This window comes from Epinephelus moara, chromosome 22 (genome assembly GCF_006386435.1).
Source record: "Epinephelus moara isolate mb chromosome 22, YSFRI_EMoa_1.0, whole genome shotgun sequence".
In the NCBI taxonomy this organism is placed as follows: Eukaryota; Metazoa; Chordata; class Actinopteri; order Perciformes; family Serranidae; genus Epinephelus; species Epinephelus moara.
Genome location: NC_065527.1, coordinates 21631436 through 21651619, shown reverse-complemented (window position 1 = coordinate 21651619; position 20184 = coordinate 21631436). Strand labels below are relative to the sequence as shown.

Below are 20184 nucleotides of genomic sequence, written 5' to 3'. Positions count from 1 at the left end.
TCTCAGACGAGCCACCAGCAGTGAGCTTCCCATGGCAATGAGATTCAGACACCTGGAAAAAATCTCCAAAGAAGCAGTAGGAGTTTACAGGTAAGAGCAACAAAAAACACCAAGGAAGGCATGAGTTTTCTTTTTTATTAATGCTCAATGTATTTAACTGTGTCCTGCTCTGTAATCCTCTCAGATCTGACATTCATGGTCGCGGCCTCTTCTGCAAAAGGAACATTGAGGCCGGCGAGATGGTGATTGAATACGCTGGCACTGTCATTCGCGCTGTCCTGACAGATAAGCGGGAAAAATATTACGATAGCAAGGTAACTAAACATAACACACACTATTGTACTGAGGAATCATCATAATGACAATGAGAGCTTCTGCCTCAGTGTTTTTCATGTTCATTCCTGATGAATGCTTTTAATGTGAAGCAGGCTTTTGACAAATTGACTACAGCTAGGGCTGGGCGGTCTGACCTAAAATTTATATCACGGTATAAATCGAATCCCTTCACGGTAACGGTATATATCGCGGTATAAATTTAAGTGTAAAAGTTATAATAGAAGTGTTTCTGAATGGGTTTTGTAGTCCCTTAGCAAAGCTAAATTGATAAAAAAAACAACAACAACAACAAAAGCAAAGATATAATGTATTTTTTAGAGCATTTATTGTGCAGAATGCAGATCTCAAAACTCAAAATTAAAACCCAGTACTCTATGGTGCAAAATGTCCCCTGGGATCTATATCAAAAGGTAATTTCCTTCTTTTAGCAAAATCCTAAATGACTGAGTTGTGTTTTTTCCACCTGGACCTTTATGCTCTGCCATTTCTCCTCTAATCATCACGCTGTAACCTGTGACAGGCTGCTATGATACCACAACTATCACACATTCACATATGGAGTTTTTTGTGGAGCCCCTAGCGTCACATAGGTTTACATTACCAAAGGTTTATGACAAACTCTCTTGCCGAAAACCAACTCCCGTGTGCGCACGGCGAGAGAGGAGAGGGAGAGACGCTGTGCTGCTGCCAGAGGAGACACTGAATGAGTTCCCTCTGAGCGGTAAGTCGCTAAAAGAGTCTGAGAAGTCCGGGGCTGTTCATAAGACATTAACTCACTCACTCACAAGTTCTCCAGCAACACGTTGCACGTGCTACGCTAAATCACGGACGTGAACCAGCTCCTCTTGCTCCGCTGTCTCTGTGCTCGCAGCCATTTTCACACTGAGGCAGGTGGATGACGTCATCGACGATAGGACGGTAGAGCGCAAATCTCTACCGTGGGCCAAATTTATATCATTTCTACCGTCTACCGCATATACCGTGCAGCCCTAACTACAGCATTTTATTTTCCGCATCTTTTCTCTAGCAAAACTTGGCTAATGCACATGATATATTTCCAGGTAACGTTAGCTACCGCATTGTTCTCTGTTATTATTCAGCCATTATAAAGCCATAATACACGTACGTTCTTTACATGCATTATGAATCTCAGCTAGCGATCACTGATTAAGGTTAAATGTACTTAAACGTGACATTGACGTTACCTTCTTGTGTCGGGTCCGCTCGGCAAACTCAATGCATACAGTGATGTTTTCTACTTAGATGTTGTAGCTTTGAGGAAGTGCTATTGTGGTATGCTAACTCCATTTTGCAATACACACTGACCTGTTTTTCGTTTTAACTTGTAATGATCCCACACTCTACACTTTCTGTTGTTTTCTTTGGCGTGTCTCCTTTTTTTGGTCTTGCACTTTTCTTGTCCCTCTTCCTCCATTGTTTTGCAAACCGTGCCATATCCACGTTGTAGCCGTGTAGGCTATCAACAGCAAAAGTATCTTATGCGCTTGTGCAACAGAAACAACCATCAGTGCAAAACACTGTGTTTATAATTGAACTGGATTTAACGAAGCTCAAGGCTTTTTAGAATTTGAATTATTGGAGTTACTTGAGGAATCGTTTCAGCCCTAGATTGAACCGAAAGGAAGCTGAATGGTGTTTGGCTGTCCGTGGAGCTCAACACCCATCTGCCAGCGAAAGTCTTGGCAGGGCAGCATGGAGGGAAGCCAAAAGTGTTCATCTGCACACACTGTGATGACACATAGCTGGTTGAATAGTTTTCCTTTATTTTCATTGTCTTCCGTCTTGATCAGCAGGTGAAGTGGTGGTTCACTTTTACATTGTGGCCTGAAGCCTATAGTTCGGCTTTACCCTCTATCATTATCTTTTTATTTTCACTGTTTTTACTGCTGAGTCAGTCCTACATCCTAGATTTATCCTTAAAATGCATCTTGTTGGGGTTAGAGCTGCAGGAGGGAGGCTGTATTTTCAAATTCTGCTGGGTTTTTTCCCCCAGATTTAAGTCTCTGATGCGCTGTCAATGTGAAAACAATGACTAACTCTGTTCTGTAATCTCCCTCCACCAGGGCATCGGTTGCTACATGTTCCGCATCGACGACTTCGACGTGGTGGACGCGACGATGCAAGGCAACGCAGCTCGTTTCATAAACCACTCGTGCGAGCCGAACTGCTACTCTCGTGTCATCAATGTGGACGGCCGCAAGCACATCGTCATCTTCGCCCTGAGGAAGATCTACCGGGGAGAAGAGCTGACCTACGACTACAAGTTCCCCATCGAGGATGAGAACAGCAAGCTGCGCTGCAACTGCGGGATGAGGCGCTGCCGCCGCTTCCTGAACTAGTACAACACACACGCACACACCACGTACCAATAGCCATCATGTTTAATGCACTTGAAGTCAGGAGGATTTTAATGAACTGATGAAGGCGAATGTTGTCACGTAGCCATAGGAGTGAGGTCGCAGATGCATACCTGTATCTACTGAAAGTCTTCGTGTTGAAGCTTAATTTTTATGATGGAGGACAGCATGTGTTCGTTTCTGTCCTCTGAACTGCTGTCAACAGTCACAAACCAGATTAGAGCCATATGTCAAAGCTTGGGGTGAATACTATTTATATGACGTCAGACTGCTGGATTGTTGATCTGTGAGGAAGTGCGGTTTAATTAAGGAAACTGTGCATTTTGGGGGGGATCTGTGTACTGTTTCACCATCTCATACAACACATTTTTTCAGTCTTACATGATTAAATTCGTCAGTAGCCTCTGCTGGAACTGGGGCCAGACCACAGCCGGAAGGCAATTATTACCAGCTACAAACGGTGCAAACTAAAATAACCTGATTGCAGCTATTACAGTGTAAAGGGGGCATCTATTATTATGCTGGTGACACAGTGTTTTTTGTAAATACAAGGTCACAGAGAAGGATGAGGAGAATTTATTCAGCACCTTACTTTGACACAGCCTTCTCTGGTTGCACTGGTGTCGCAGCAGACAGGACAGATTTTACTTTAGAGCAAAATAAACACAGTGGACTCCTCGTGTACATTGTAGTGCAGCTACCTTTTAACTCTGGATTCTACGAGTCTTGTGAGCTGGGACTCCCAATATTTTAGGTGCTGGTGACATTTACCACAAAAGGTAGTTTTAATATAGTCGCCCAAACCTTTCCACCCCCCTCATTCAGTAAGTTTCCTGTTTTTATCTGTGACAGCAGAGATGCTGTGATCGAATTGCTTTTATCCCGCCATACAGTCTGTTCTTTATTTGTTCATTTGTGCTGTCTGTGTATTTTAAGGTTAATGAGGGAATTTCCTTGGTGCAGGGTTCATATATCGACTGAATATAGTGATCTTGCTCTGCACAGTCCCTTATAAGTCTTTTTGTATTTTTGTATATTTGAACAATAAATGTTTATTCAACAAGCTGATGGAAATAAATGTTTGAGCTTTTAACTTTCTATTTGTAAGTGAAGGCTGACTAATAGAACTGAAGCTGAGTAATAAGTTAATCTGAGTTAACCTTATTTCTGTTTTTGTTGCGGCTGTTTTGCACCCTGTTCCTCCTGTTTCTTTGTCTCTTACAGGTGTTCTACCTCAAAGGTGTTGTTATGAAGCATGGTTTAAATGTAACTACACATTGAAAAATAGCTTCCTAATTTCCTCATTGTTGAGTTATTATTACTTCCTAATAGTATGAAAACAAAACTTCAATGCTATTAAACACTGATTTGATATGCCTGCCATTATTTTTAAGGAGCTAGTGGCCACCCTTTTTTGGCTCGTTTTTCCCGTGTGCATTCACACCCAGCTAACAGATGTACATAGGGTACTAGAGCATAGGATAAAGGCTGAATGCTGTGGAAGTACGTTTTTTTTTTTTTTTTTTTTTAGGATTAATAATTGACACGCAAAGCTTTGTTACTTTATTGGCTCACTATGGATGGATCTTTGCCTGTATATAGATGTATAAAGAATTTCTAAACCTGTTAAATATTTTTTTACCTACATTTTTTTTGTATTTATGTTCAATAAACATTTGAGATGTTCAAAATTTGCCTTGTATTTGCCAATGTTTTCACCAATGAATAAATATTAAAAAAAGTGAAATTACAGTATACCTTGTGATTCTTGAAGTTACCGGCCAGACACATTTAAAAGTATGTTTTGTTTTGTTTTTTAAAGTACTCAGCTATCATTAATATTTTGTTTGACATGGTTTTCCTACATAAAAAGTAAACAAGTGCACTCTAGTTTTGAAGCCTTGCTGCCGTTGCCATCTTGATTTTTGTTTGGGTGGATCTAACTCATAGATTGTGGTGACACCTCACAGACAGCCTGTCACTCAAAGTGTCCACGCCTTTAATTATGTGTGACTTTATGTCTTAATAAAATGCAAACGACTGAGTTGTAGAACTCCGAACAGTCATGAGCAGGAAAGTAAACTACAGAGATCAAAACCATTTTTTGTACCAGGGCGTAAACACATTTATATCTGCTGTAAAGTTGAGCATTTTAACATGGGGCGTCTACGGGGATTGACTCACTCTTGGAGTCAGCCCCAAGTGGCCGTTAGAGGAACTGCGGTTTGTGGCACTTAAGTATTGGCTTCATTTTTAGGCCCTGGATTTTGCTGCTTGAGTGCGCATCAAGATGGCTAATGTTTCTGTCCTGTCCTCATCTCCTACTGTTAAGTTGTTTAATTTATAGTAGGACTAACGAAAATGTATGCCATTTGTAACTGGCGGTGGCTGACACAGTATTGCAGTTTCACAGGTTGTAAACATCTGCTGCACAGGGGGGTTTGGTAGATAGTGGAAGGAAGCTCCAGGGTCCTGTTTACAACCAAAAACTGCACACTCTACCATGTTAGTTGTCAAAGCTTTAACTATGCCACTGCTAACTCTGCTCTCTGTACTGACAGGTCTACTATGTACTTGAGGTTTCAGGTTTATTTGCTGTTGTTGTGTCAAAGTCTGTTCAGCCATCAATATGTGTTTCCTGTATTAGACAGTGACTGGCTTTCATATTGGTGACGTACTTAATTTGGCTTGCCTGGTGTTCATTTGAATCTCAGTGCACAGATGAATGTGTAAACAGCTCTCCGGTGACAAATTTTTCACAAATGCAAGTCGGTAAAAGTTTAGACACAGAAAAACATTTTTGAGTAGAGGGGGACTTAAAGTGAGCATATATAAACGTTAATGGTGTACATTTTTATTGTGTGTAAAATGTGTGATAGTGTGTTTCAATCCTTTTTCCTGCAGTAATGATCTTGTGATCCCTGTTTGGGAAACCACAAATATATACAGTACTCTTTCCATTACGTTGCTCTTTCTTCAGTGTTACTGCTACAGTGTTGGAACAGTTTTATCAGATTTTGATAAGGAGTTGAGACCAGCAACACCTGCAAACTGTGAACCACTATCATGCATATGGACAGTCAACTCAACTCAACTTTATTTATAAAGCACCTTTCATACAAACATGCAGCCCAAAGTGCTTCACATGGCATAACAGGAATGACGCAGGCACAAGGCAATAAAATATTAAAAAAGCAAACCAAAACAGCCAAAACAGAACAAACTAACAAAAAAGATGATTAAAACTCCATAGAATAAAAACAGCCTGGAATGAATGAATAAAATAATATCAAATCTCTCATGTATGGAGGGGCAAGGTCATTTAGGGCTTTATAAACAAGTAAAACAACTCTAAAATCAATTCTAAAAGATACAGTGATCAGTTTTCTTTGTTTTAGTCAGCACTCTGGCTGCAGTATTCTGGACTAGCTGTAGTTTTCTTAGTGACTTTTTGGGTAGTCCAGTGAAAAGGGAATTGCAGTAGTCTAAATGGCTGGTTACGAAAGCATGAGTGAGTATTTCGGCATCTCTCTGTGTTGAAAAAGGTCTGACCTTTGCAAAGTTCCAAAGATGAAAAAAGGATGTTTTGATGACCCTGTTAAAATGAGAATTGAAATTTAAATCACTTCTAAATTAGTAATATTAGTTTTAATGTGCTTGCTAAAGCCACAAATATTCAGTGCAGTTTTACTCTTGCTGCTTTTTGTGCAATTAAAAGAATCTCATTTTTTTTCTTTGTTTAGCTTTAAAAAGTTTTTACCCATCCATTCATTAATGTCAGTGAGACAGGCAATGAGAGCATCAGTGCATTAGGGGCATTTGGTGCGACAGAGACATATAAGTGTGTGTCATCAGCATAAGAATGGTAACCAATGTGGTGATGGCTAATGATGTTTCCAAGTGGAAGCATATATAATGGAAACACAATTGGTCCATGAATGCTTCCTTGAGGAACACCACATTTAATGCCATGAGTCTCTGACACATAAGCACCCAGGCTGACAAAAAACTGTCTATCAGTTAAATACGACTTAAACCATGCTAAAACAGTGTCAGAGAGAAAAATCAGTCCTGTTCTATGTAGCCGAGACCTGGAGAACAACAAATAACACAGCCTGCAAAGTGCAAAGCCTCATTAACAGGTGCCTGAGAAGAATCTTGAAAATCCATTGGCCAGACAAGATCACCAACGAAGATCTTTGGATGAAGACACAGCAAATACCAACTAAAGATGAAATTGGACGAAGAAGATGGAAATGGATAGGGCACACTCTTCGAAAACCAATGTCAAACATCACCAGACAGGCTCTGACATGGAATCCTCAGGGGAAGAGAAAGAGAGGTCGGCCAAGAAACACCTGGCAAAGGGATCTGCAGGCAGACACCAAGGGGATGGGATACACCTGGTCACAGATAGAAAAGAAAGCCAGCGATCGGGTACTCTGGGATCCCTTGTCGACGGCCTATACCCCAAAAGGGGTGTAAGGCATAAGTGAGTAAGTAAGAGTGTGTGAACCAAGGCCGTTAGGGTGGATACCATCAGGGCAGAAAAAAGCTGGACATTTCCAGAAGAGATTAAAATTGTCAATAAAAGCGATGTTGCGAGCTCCTTAAGTTCTGATTGCTGATTACATAACAAGTGCACTGTTCAGTTAGAGGTTCCCATTCAGTTGCCTGAGAGTTTTATCCGTTAGTTTGACATCACTCAAGGTCTTGTTGTTGCCTTCAGCCATATGGCTCTTTCCCAGAGTAGAGTTTTGTGTTATATTTTTCTGACCTTGAGAAATTTGTGTACGTAAGGGCAGGGGTGGTGTATATAAAGAGTTACATTGTGAACTGTTCTGTATATTCAGAGGAGAGTCACCATGAAGGCCCTGATATTCCTGGCTTTGCTCGGCGCTGCATGTAAGAGACAAACCAACGTACTATTTTATCTCCTAAAAGAAGTATTAATTCCCACAAACCTTTATGTATTTACCGTATATTTTCATTCATGGCAATGGTTAGGTATTTCTAAGTTGTATTTCACGTTATATTTTATACATACTGTTCCAGTTGCTGCAGCTGATGATAAGGTTGTCGGCGGGTATGAGTGTCCCAGACACTCTGTTCCCTACCAGGTGTCTCTGAACGCTGGATATCACTTCTGCGGTGGATCCCTCATCTCCAGCCAGTGGGTGGTGTCTGCTGCTCACTGCTACAAGTCGTAAGTACAGGAAGTCACACGTTTTTTGCGTTACAATCAACTAATGTGCAAGTTGTATTGAAAGATTTGACTTACATGCACCAGATACCAGGGTTTTATTGGTCTTTAGCCCTCTGTAGGTGCACAGACATGTACCAAGATGAACACACTTCCTGTAAAAGTTGAAATCAGGAGTTGGCCTCATAAGTTTTTACTGTAAGCAAATGTAAAACTGAAAAAGATACCATAAACAAAGAGTTAGACCAATGGTAGTATGAAAAGAGTTAGTGTCAGTTGATATATGCCTTATAATTATACTACTTAATCAGGTCACTAACTTTATTACTTTAAAAACATGTTTAATACAATATTCAGAAACCATTTTTAAGAAAAAAGACTTTAAAACGGTCTTAACTTTAATTCCTCCACTAGTCGTATCCAGGTCCGCCTCGGCGAGCACAACATTGCAGTGAACGAGGGCACCGAGCAGTGGATCGATGCTGCCAAGATGATCAAGCACCCACAGTACAACAGCTACAACCTGGATAACGACATCATGCTGATCAAACTGAGCCGCCCCGCCAGCCTCAACAACTATGTCCAGACTGTGGCCCTGCCCTCTCGCTGCCCCCAGCCTGATGAGAACTGCCTGGTGTCCGGGTGGGGCAACACCTCCGCCAATGGAGGTAAGTGTTGTGTGGAGGCTGAGAGAAAGGAGGGAAGAAGTTTGGTCTCAAATTATGATGTAGGTGTGTGGATGTGACGAATAACATAAGGCAAGCTCAATAACTTGAAGGCATGTACTGCTGTAACTACTAAATTAAAGAAGGTGCCATTAGACTCAAGCTGGGTAGAAGTGCAGCACAAAATACAGGATTATGATACAGATTAGTACATGCTTAAAGGGGTAATCAACCAGTTTTACATATAAAGTTCTGTTTGTTCAACTTGAGAGGTATTTCTCAGCCTTTGACAAACAGATGTAGATAATGTATTTTGTGGCTTCAAGGGCCCTGACACACCAATCCGCCCTGTTGTTCCTCTGGTTTCCCTTATTTAATGATGAATACAGACTTCCGCTTGGCATATACTACTACAGCCTTTACTACTCATACTACAGTTGCTACTTTTGGTTTTATGAACCCATCAAAATTTCTTGTGAAATTTTCTAGCTGTGAAAAATGCAATATGACATATTTAAATTGCATCTATGTTCGACCACTGGTTCAAAACCCAAATGTATTCACAATAACGTGTATGACAGGGTATTTACAAGGATATGAAACAGAGGAAAGCTGCAAATCTTAACACTAGAGAAGCTGTAACCACCAAGTTTGGCTTTTACTTGATAAGGGATGAATTAGCAAAACTGGAGTCAATTAATATTCCATCAGCAAATCAATTAATCAGCCAATCACTACATTACTCATATCTAAAACCACATTGTAAATGTATTATATGCATAACGGTAGGTACAGTAACTGAGACTTGCCTTCCTGCTCCACAGACAACTTTCCAGACAGGCTGCAGTGTCTGAGGCAGCCCATCATCGATGACAGGATCTGCAGGAACGCCTACTCCCACCTCTTCACAGAGAACATGGTTTGCTCCGGATTCATGCACGGAGGTGCCAGCAGCTGCCAAGTGAGTTGGACTAAACCACAGTGAACGCACAGGGAGTCAGGTGGTGCATGAGTGTGCATCTCTTCCAGCAGTAGAAAGAGCACACAAAAGTACACATTATAGCACTTATTTTTCACTGACCATTGAGTATACTTACTCCTTTAATGCAAATGATGCACATATCCACTCTAATACCTTTTAATTAAATGCAGAGCGATATTTTTCAGTGTACCCACTTTTTAGATTACCCCAGTGGCACTGCTGTGTCTGTATCATTGACTGCAGGAGGATGATGAAACAGTATTGCAAGAGACTCATCGTCACCCTCTGAAACTGCTTCCTCTTCTAGGTTTTTTTTAAGATGTTTTATGATTAATGTGATTTAAATAAGTAAATATATACTATGCAGGACTTCCTAAAAAACAATATATAGACTCAGAATACAGAATTAATACCTATCAGTAATCACTTATGACCCACTAGAATTGTTTGGCAGTGTATTTATCTAATTATGCTGTGGTCAGGATGTTAATGGGATTTTCTGAGAATTTCTCTCTGTCTAAATACAGTATGAGAGCAACTGTAACGTTCCCCAAATTTCCCCGGGGGATCAATAAAGCAATCTGAATCTGAATCAGATACAGAGAAAGGTTCTGGTAAAACCACAGTGGGAGGATGCTGGACATGTAATGCTATAATCATAAGCAGTAGATTGATTTAAAATATTTTATATTTGTATTTTTATTAATGATAGACTCTGAATCCCTAACTCACAACCATGTGCACCAGATATACATTATACAGCTAATATCTGTCAGCATAGTGGTTTTATCCTAACACTCTTGACCACACCCAAAGGTGAAACAGTTGAAACTCTTAAACAGAGAGGGCAGAATTTACCATGTATTAACTATGACCACTTAAAGTAACATTTATAACCCTGTCATGCTGCCTCTGTGTGTGTTTGCAGGGAGACTCTGGTGGTCCTCTGGTGTGCAACGGTCAGCTGCAGGGAGTCGTGTCCTGGGGTTATGACTGTGCCATGAAGGGACACCCCAGCGTCTACGCCCGTGTGTGCCGCTTCAACAGCTGGATCAGCACCACCATGCGCAACAACTGAACACACACAGACGCCCATACATCCACGTGCAAGCTGACATTTCAACAACACACTCAGCGTTCATATTTAGTTTATTTGAAACACCCTCTGTATTATTGTTTCATTCATATACATCTCATGAATAACATGTTTTGGCATGATAATCTGAAGAAGTGGATGAATTAATAAAAAATATACATCAGCATCCACTGACTGTCTTTTTATTCTACAAGTTTCACAGTTGTCAAAACAATATTAACATGCTCGTGTTTGGTAATATTGTATTCTCAGTGATTCATTCTGTGCTGTCACAAGGCCACTGCTGTCTTTAAATTCAAACAAAACACAGACCTAAAACTTCTGCACAACATCCATGTATAACATTGAATCTATTGTACTATAGAGACATGCATCTCTATGAAATGCCTTTTGTACTCTGGACGGCACTGCAGTGATATGGGAGACAAGCAAACTTGAGTAAATAAGCAGTAAGGCATAACTGCATTACTTGTCTGGATTCTTTACATGCATTCCTCAGATGGCTCAGATGGCGCTTTGTAAACTTCGCTGCTTCTTGTTTGCTGAGGCAACCTAAACATACAAAGGAAAAGACAGAGAGAGAGAAGAGGGTATAGCCATGCAGCCTTATTAAACAGGGAGACGTGTGCAGCGTGATATAGGGATGGCATGATAATAAATAGTGGAGACTGAGGGCAATTGTAACATCTAAAATTACATAATAAGAAATGAGACAGAACTATGACACCCATTATGCACATGGTCTTAGATGATCCCTCTCTGCATACATCAACATAAAAACCAACATAAAGTGTCTTAGCAAGTGTCTCATGACATGTAGCTTTGTGTTTCTACTGTTTGAATGCACTCATTTCAAGCTGCAGTTCATTTTGAATCGTAAAGCTAATGAAAGTTCAACAACCCACCTGACCAGCGATCCTATCCAAATCTCTCTGGCCCTGAGGGGTAAGTCTCCGTCCACTGTAATCACATGTAAAAATAAGACATCACTGATTCAAATCACCACACCATTGTCTTTAACACAGCTTTTCCCCTCTCTTTCTCACCCGTTAGGGTCCTTCTCCACCATCTTGAGGCCTTCCAGAGCTTGGAGGACCTTCCTCGCCACGTTTCTAGAGCCCACACTGAAGTGGGCGGGGCACACACCATTCCTCTGACGCCCTCCGTAGATCTTGATCATGGAGCCCACGCCGACCCCTCCTCGCAGGTACAGGTGACGAGCTGTGGACGCTTGTGAGACGGGCAAACAGTATATATGTTGCAATATATTCTTGTTTTCTCACTTGCAACGCTCTTGTACTCGTTCACCCGAAAGACATGAAATCAAACATTCCAACTTATCAACTGTGTGACATTTTTCTCTGCACACTCAAATGTGGGGTTAGGGTTAGTGGTTAGGTATGTGGGGACGATATGTCTTAGTAGATAACATACACAGCAGCTGAGTGGCGATTGTGTACATATGCTTATATTGTATATACTGTACCAGTTATGGAAAATCTTCTCATAATGCGACTGACAAATATTACACAAGGGTTTCGAGTACAATCATATATCACATGGATTCCACAAATAGAGTCCAGACACCAGCAAGAGTATTTGAAATGATTACACGCATCAAAATATCCTTTTACACAACTCTTGGACCACGTTTCCAACAAAAACTTTAGGTATAGTACACCTAGAGTAGATCCTGTACGTAACCAGTACGGACATAAACCTAAACCCTACATCTGTTTCGCGTTTCCACCTTTGACAGTACTCTTAAATGTAGGTAGGGTTGTGACCAGATACCAGCATAACTGCTCTGTCCAGCTTTTGCTGTATTTCCTCTTCATCGACAATGCAGAGGAACATCTGCAGATTGCTGATTGTCCACAGAACAGGGTTGTATGCCAACATTTTCGGAGCAAAAAAGAACAGGCTGGGGTGTTTGTAGTCTGTCGCAATAGATGAGATATTTAAAAAATAGCAGGTTTATACATTAAGTCCTTGGGTACCAGGTACCTAAACAGAGGGGTCGCGAAAAACAGGATGGAATAGAACAGTTCTATTGGTACCATCTACAAATTTTGACAATGGACATGCAAAACTAACCGTTCTAATGTGTAACACGCTGAACTGAACTGAATAACTGAACTGAACTTATTGGAAACAAGGCTATTTAGTGTAGTATTGGTCATATTTGGATTCTTTGTTCCCCATGGAGGCATGCAAGAAAAACTACTTACAATATATACACATGATATACAATATACAAATGATCATTTGGGAATAAAATATTCTTTTAAAAACAAAAATCATCAGATGGGATTTCCTGGAACAAAATTTTATAAAGGAGATTTAAAGGATCTTTGAGTTGTAAAGGTTTGAGAACCACTGATAATGAGTATAAAAAATGCACAATGGAAATACTGAGAAACGTTTAATTCATTTAGCTAAGGCTGTAACTAATGAACAGCAGTATTCTCATTCTTGATCCAGTCCATAAAATCCAAGAAAAGACACATGCCCAGAGCTTAACATGTTGCTAACTAATCACTGATCGTGTGTGAGCAACAGTTAAACACCCACACAGATTTTTTTGCATTTATATTTGGTTAAATACTTGAAATTAACAAAATCAATTAATCAACCAATTGTTTAGCTGTTGCAGATGAATTGATGCATGGGAAACACTTTCAGTGTGACCAACCTGCTCTGGTGTAAAACCAGTTGTCATCGCAGGGAGCCAGCTCCTTGTGCCTGGCAAGCTTCACAGTGTCAACCCACTCTGGGACCTTCAGTTTGCCAGATCTGAAAAATCAATTATCAGGGAAGGTGATGAATCAACTGACTGGACCTTTTGCTCAAACAACATAAGGTACAGGAAAAGGGGATTCATTCAACACATACTGTATGTATGAGGGTGCTTATGTTGTAACCGCTCTCCCAGTGTGTTTCAGTGGAGTAGTGCCAGTACATAGCCACAGCCTCTTACAAATACATATATATCCCGTACAAGAAGAACTGTGTTTGATGTCTGCCATCTTGTCTGCAGAGAGGTCCTTCTCTCTGAACCTTGCCATCCGTGACATTTAGGAGGCTCTACAGGAAACTGCAGCACATCGTTTCAGTTCTGCCTCAGCATCCCTGCTGACTCCCAGGCTGTTACTTTGATTTATCACATATACTGTAGCCCACATACAATATTTATACCCACACTTGCTTTTTTAATCATTTCACACTGCTATCTGCAGTGCCAAGATACTTTACATGAGGTGCAACAATTTAAATTTATTTCACCAGTGTATAATCTAGCTCTGTAAGAGATATTCATGTGATAGACGTGTGTATTGTTTTGGTGGAAAGAATCCATTTTGAGAGGAGAAAATATGGTTTTGAGTGCAGTGTTTTATTTTTATTATAGATTTATGGAGTTTTGACAAAATGGTTACTTCATTTCAGTTTTGAGTTTTTAGAAATTGATGTAACCCCTTTGTATTCACCACCATTTTGATTATCAACTGTAATTTAGTTACATATTTTTGTCAGTAACTGCAACTGATCACAACTAGATTTATTTTGTGATTTAATTAAATGTAACTGGTTAGGCTACATGTAACTAGTTACTACCCAACACTACTTATGACTATGAGATTTTCTGTGGTATCTATCTACTATCTATGTATTTCAGAAGACAGAGGTCCCCCCATCAACCAGTCTCAATACAGGGGGAGGACACTGAAGTGGTGCACACCCACAAATATCTGGGGGTCCTCTTGGATGATAAGCTGGACGCCACCTGTTCTTCCAGCGGACACTGAGGTCCTTTGATGTGTGTGTGGAGATATTGTCCATGTTCTATCACACAGTGGTTGCCAGTGCACTTTTCTACAGCTCGACAGACAAAAACACCAAGGGATTGGACAGGCGGGTCTAAAAAGCTGGCTCAGTGCTCGGCAGGAGACTGGACCCACTAAGAACTGTGGTGGAGAGGGGCACATTGAACAAACTGAAAGCTATAATGGACAATAGCAGACACCATCACAGCCTCCTGGAGCGACAGAGGAGCAGCTGCAGCAGTCGGATCATCTCACTTAGGAGATCCTTCGTCACCATGGCAACAAGGCTGTTTAACACCTCCTGAATCCAGTCACACACACACTCACACACATCACACTGGCCACGACTGGACTGGACTGTGGAATGAACAATTTTGTTTTAGTTTAATTTCTATTTATGGACTTAGTTTAACTTATTTCATGTCTATTCTAATACCACTGTGTTGTTGTTGATGAGGCGAAGTGTGGTTGCTGTTCTTTGTCTTTTATGCATTTCTAAAAGAAATCCTTCCATGTTGTTTCAATAATAAATAAATAATAACATTGTTTTATTAAATTGACACAGAAAAGTCAACTCCAGCTTCAAATAAATAAAAAAACAAGCTATGTTCCCACTATCTTCAGGTCAGCTGTTACTTTTGAGCCCCTGTCCTCAGCTCACTCCACCATCACCCTGTGTGATTGACAGCTGGATATCAGCCAGTCGTGTGTGAAGGCTGGTTTTCACCAGATTTACTTACTTTTTGAGGAAAGCTGACAAAGCCCTCACAAACTCCTGCTGGTTGACATCTTTCACCGTGACACTGGGCATCTGAAAGACAAAGTGGAGACAAGGGTGAGCTTTAAAATGGATTTTAAAATGTCACACAGCGGCTTTATGAGGTGCCAAAATGCACCAACCGTCGCAGCCGTTTGAACTCTTTGCTAACGTTAGCTGCTAGCTAGCTAAAGTATACTGATAGCACTCAAGTAGTCACAACGTCACTGACAGTTACACACACATATAAAGCTCTTATAATATTCAGTGGTGACAAATATCTTACTTTTCATACACCCTAACGCACACAGCCGACAGCCAGGTGGTTGGTCGGGTTTGGGATGGAGTTTAGCCCCAGTTTAGCCGATGGCAGCTAATGCGGCTGAGGGAAGGATGCTGAGGAGTGAGGGAGGGGGAGACTGCCCTCATTTGGAAAGGATGATACCGTAGCCTGATTTAACCTCGCAGCAGCTCCATATTCCTCCTCAACTCAGCAATTAAACCAAAGTAACTCACACACTAACGCTTATATTCTTTATGTATATTTTCACACACAGTAGGAGTCGTGTATGTGTTAAATTGGTGCTCAAATTATGTTAAAAATTAGCTTTTTTTACAGTGATGGTGTGGGTGTTATTCTCGTTGTATCCCAGCAGAGGGCGGTGTTATGAAGCATCTACCAGACCTCACAGGCTTTTCGAGAAGTGTGCTGCAGTCAGCAGGCGAGGAGAAAGCAGCTCACTCACAACACCACGAGTGGATGGTTAGTAACCTTATAGTTGCTTTTTATTTTTACCAGCCTGGAGCTGTGGTGCCTGCAAATACAGTCAGGAATGCTGCTTTTATTTGTCTGTTATATGCTGAATGGAGCTTACCCTCCTGTGAACCTAGACTGACACAGTGGATGTATAAAATGAGCCTATTGTTCAAAAGAAATCCAGAGTTAATGTAATTAACGCTACATCTTAAAGGAATACCAGATAAAACTTTTCATAGAATATAATTGCTTTCTTTTATGAGTCATGGCTGTTTGCTGCAATGGCATGCTGTCTTTTTACATTCAGATTAGTGTCAGGCCTCCAAGGTGACTGCTGCCCTTGAAAAACTAAGCAGTATGCTTCATGCTACTATAAGTATTTTATTAATGAAATCCCTCCTTCTTGGAATATATATAGTTATGTCTAAAGACAGCATAGAGAGAAAGCCTTCTGACCAAGGTGACAAGGTTTGCAGCAAATTTCTCTCCTGACCTCCCATGACTTGCCATCCTTGTCTGTTCTCACTCCTTTGCCTTGATTCTTGACATCATATCAGAAGTAATTAAATGGTCTCAAAGACTAATTCAAGCCACCCACTGTCGACCTGCAGCAATATCTGCAGACAACCTGTGAACTGAATTTAAATTCAGCATAACTACACAATCACTTTTTAGAGAATCTGTAGTTAAAAAAGAATCACAGTATATAAGCTGTACTGTCACTGTGTGTATTAAATGTAAAAACAATGGCACATGCCAATTACTAGATACATATTCTGACATATAGCCAATAAATCTGCAGTCATTCTGTAGTAATGTGAAACAAAGAAAGCAAGCATTTTTAAGTCTGACATGTGGATGCTACGATTACACTGATATATAAAATGAATATGAGAGAAAGATGTGTTTATTCAATTCAATAATAAGTCGAAAATACAATCAATTTATTGTGTGAGTTTTGTAATCTTTAGTACAAAAAAACCATTAGCTTTCAAGAGCTTCTTAAATGTGAGGATTTGCTGCATTTCCTGTCCCATTTGATTGTAAAGTCAATCCCTGTAGGGTTTTGATTGTCAGTTCAAAACCATAAGCAGGTTGGAGGCATCACTTTTTGGCTCTGGTAACTTGAGATACGACTTTTTCATTATTTGGGACATTTTTTGACTGAATGATTAATCAAGGAAATAATAGTTGGATTAATTAACAACGAACATCCAGCTGTTCCTTCCAACTCTAATTATATCGTATTGTGTCTCTAAAGCATTACTTAATTTTCAGGAGTTTGTTGTAAGCGTAGTCTGACACTTAAAACTGCTGAAAGTACAGAAAATCCTGCCATTTTAATTATTTCTTTCCTTGACCCCAAAAAGTCATGTATTTCTTTTCTGGTATGTAGGCTAACATGATATGCGGATTACCACCAGCGTATGAAACACTGTATCTAAAGCCAAGGTAGATGAATGTGAGTTTACAAATGTGCAGACATGTTCATACACACACACACACACACACACAGCAGCCCTGTGCTCTCTATGTCAGCCCGTCTAAGCTTCTTCCCCTCCCCCTCTCAACATCTCTCTCCCCTTTTTTGTCCCCCTCGCCCTCTCCTTTTCCCTCCCGCTCGCTCTCTCCTGCCTGCTAGCACTATTTCAAGCCTCTGCCGAGGAGAGAGAGAGGGAGAGGGAGAGAGAGAGGCAGAGACACACAGATGCGCAGTTAGAGAGAGAGAGAGGGAGAGAGAGAGAGAGAGGGGAGGGGAAAGCAAACAGGATTTAGAGTTCAAGTGCACGTGCAGAAAATAGGCTGAATAGAGGAGAGTCGGAGCAAAAAGGAAACCAGGAAAAGGAACGGCAGGGGCGGGAGACAAAGCACACAGTAGCTCTTTCTCTTCTTCTTTCTTCCTCTCTATTTTCTTCTCAAGGAAAGAGGAGGTATTAGCCGTGGAACAGAGGGGAGAAAAAATGAAAAAGCACAAAATTCAAATACGGTGAGCGTAAAAAAGACAAAAAAAATGTATTCCTATTCCTGCCCCCTCCTCTTTCCTCTCCCCACCAACACACTCCTCCTCCATCCCTCCCTCTTGGATATTTCTCCATGAACCCCCAGTCTCTCTCTCTCTCTCTGTCTTCTCGCTGGCTCTCCTTTCTCTCTCCTCCCACCTCTTCACACACACACACACACCCCGGAGTCCTTCCCACTCCTTCCCCTCACGCGCGCTTACTATCCACTTTCACTGGAGACCGACCGCAACGAGCTCTGTTTTATTCCTTCTTTTTCTTTTGCTTGTCAGTCTTTGCTTTTGGTTATGCCCTCATGTACGGAGGCACCATCACCCCTACTTTGCGTGGCGCCCCTGAAAAACGCAGGCCGTGGATTGTCCCTGCGTTAGACTGAGTGCCACAGATCTGCTTGTCCTTTCCTGTTAACAGTTTTTTCTATTCTTCTGCAGTGTTTTATTTTTTTCAGAACTTGACTTCAGTTAAGAAACCCCTTTTTGAAAATCTTAACTGTATGCCGAAGCAGGAGCTAAGGGTTGAAGAAAAGAAAAAGAGTGTCCGATGAATGGACAGATGAAGGGGACAGAGGCAAAGAATGAGGGGAAAATGGAGAGCATGGTCTGCGGGAGAAAGCGAGAAAGACAGAGAAAGAGAGAGAGAGGTAGGAGAAAGAGTACCGGCACTAGCAAGAAAAACAGGAGGGGGAAGAGAAGAGAAGGGGGACCAGTAGGGGATAGACTTAGGAAGGAGGGACGGCTGGTTAGGAATTGGCAAAATCGCGGGAAAAAGGAGAAAAAACAAAACTCCAGAATGAGAAGAAACTGGACTTCTCGTCAGACTCAGTCTCGTGCTTCGTGGTCATCTTTGATTTTTATTTTTTGACATGATTTTTCATCACTTCTCCGGTCACACTCTCATTCATCTGTGAGTATACTGTACGTACATGTCCTTTCCCTTTCCCGCACATGCATCCTCTCTGCCCGTCCTTTTTTCTTTAAAGCATGCTCCTCTCCCCCCCCACCTCGCCTTCACTTCATTTTTCAACTCCTTTTTTTCTTGTTTGAGAAATGTGTTCCCTAGGTTGCTAATCCCCCCATCCTGTTCGTCTATCCCATCTCGCGCTCCTCCTCTCTCCCTCTTTCACTGTCTTTCTCTCTTTCCTCCTTCAGCTCCTCTTTATCGTGGGTTATCGCTGTTCTCTTTGCCTCTCCTTGAAGGATTACCTCTGCTCACATTTAGATGAGGGCTTTGGAAAGGGATCACTGAGTGCACCCAGTTTCAGGGGGCCCATGCATGGGAGGCTAGCACACGAAGGAGGCAGGGTGTGTGCATTTCAGTGTGTATCTATCTGTATTAGTCATGTGTATCTGTGTCTATGCATGTGTGTGTTAGTATGTTGGGGTGTGATTTAGAGTTAACAGAGCCGGCAGTGGCGGACAGTCACTCCTGCTCACGCATGCGTGGATTCGCACATTCACGTTTATGTTTCATATCCATGAAATGATTGTGCGATGTTGTTAGTTACGAAATGCACTGAAATGAAAGGTAAGGTGTTAGATGGAGGCGAAACAATTGAAATACTGTAAGTACTGCGGGGTTTATTCTTCTTCTTCACTCATTGCATATTTCACTCCTCCCATGTTTCTCCCCCTTTTTCTATCCCATCTTCCATCCGTTCATCCGGGTATCCCCAATCTATCTGTTGGTCCGCTTGTAAAGACAAAACCCACAGTCCAAGATGTGGTTCGGTATCAACCAAAGACAAAGGTGGATTTATCTCAGGGCGTAAGCTAAGTAACAAACTGGAGTCAACAAGTTTTTTCCTTTTATAGCCTGCACATTTGGGCGAGATTACTTTTGTTTGATGTGGTGAAGTTACAGGTAAAGACGGGAGGCTTTGGCGCAAATAACTGCATGTCTGCTATGTAAAGATGTCGACAGTAATGGATTACATGAATGTATTATTGTACTGTAAGTACAGTGGGCCTGAACAGTAGACAGAGGCGTACGGTATATAGCACAAGCCTGCTATCGTCCATTTGCAGTCCATCTGTTGTAACCTCCATCGAGTATACCTTTTTCTCCCGCGGTATCAGCATCAGATATCTCCTGGCATCTCTGTCCTTTTCCTTTTTTCCCTATCCTATGTTATATATCCTCTCCTATGTTATATATCTGCCTGCTCTGTT

General features: G+C 41.2%; 3 protein-coding genes across 4 annotated transcripts in view; 2 read left to right on the top strand and 1 right to left on the bottom strand.

Annotated features, from left to right (window-relative positions):
* kmt2ba (lysine (K)-specific methyltransferase 2Ba) overlaps positions 1–4465 on the top strand; it is a 39296-nt gene extending 34831 nt beyond the window's left edge. For both annotated transcript variants that reach the window (XM_050035137.1, XM_050035136.1), the window contains exons 34-36: positions 7–90; positions 185–314; positions 2421–4465. In XM_050035137.1, coding sequence (XP_049891094.1) covers positions 7–90; positions 185–314; positions 2421–2696 — 490 coding nt within the window. In that variant the 3' untranslated portion in view covers positions 2697–4465. The remainder of the gene's footprint in view (positions 1–6; positions 91–184; positions 315–2420) is intronic.
* A 3072-nt stretch (positions 4466–7537) lies between these two features.
* Positions 7538–10657, top strand: LOC126384137 (trypsin-3-like). The gene is made up of 5 exons (XM_050035074.1): positions 7538–7619; positions 7770–7920; positions 8332–8585; positions 9407–9543; positions 10493–10657. The coding sequence occupies exons 1-5, from the start codon at positions 7580–7582 to the stop codon at positions 10640–10642; spliced, it is 732 nt and encodes a 243-aa protein (XP_049891031.1). The 5' UTR covers positions 7538–7579; the 3' UTR covers positions 10643–10657.
* Positions 10658–10695: 38 nt separating this feature from the next.
* LOC126384138 (40S ribosomal protein S19) lies at positions 10696–15660 on the bottom strand. Its single transcript, XM_050035075.1, has 6 exons — positions 15528–15660; positions 15225–15295; positions 13356–13456; positions 11707–11890; positions 11566–11620; positions 10696–11212 (listed from the first exon to the last, which is right to left on the bottom strand). The coding sequence occupies exons 2-6, from the start codon at positions 15293–15295 to the stop codon at positions 11165–11167; spliced, it is 459 nt and encodes a 152-aa protein (XP_049891032.1). The 5' UTR covers positions 15528–15660; the 3' UTR covers positions 10696–11164.
* Between the last annotated feature and the right edge of the window lie 4524 nt (positions 15661–20184).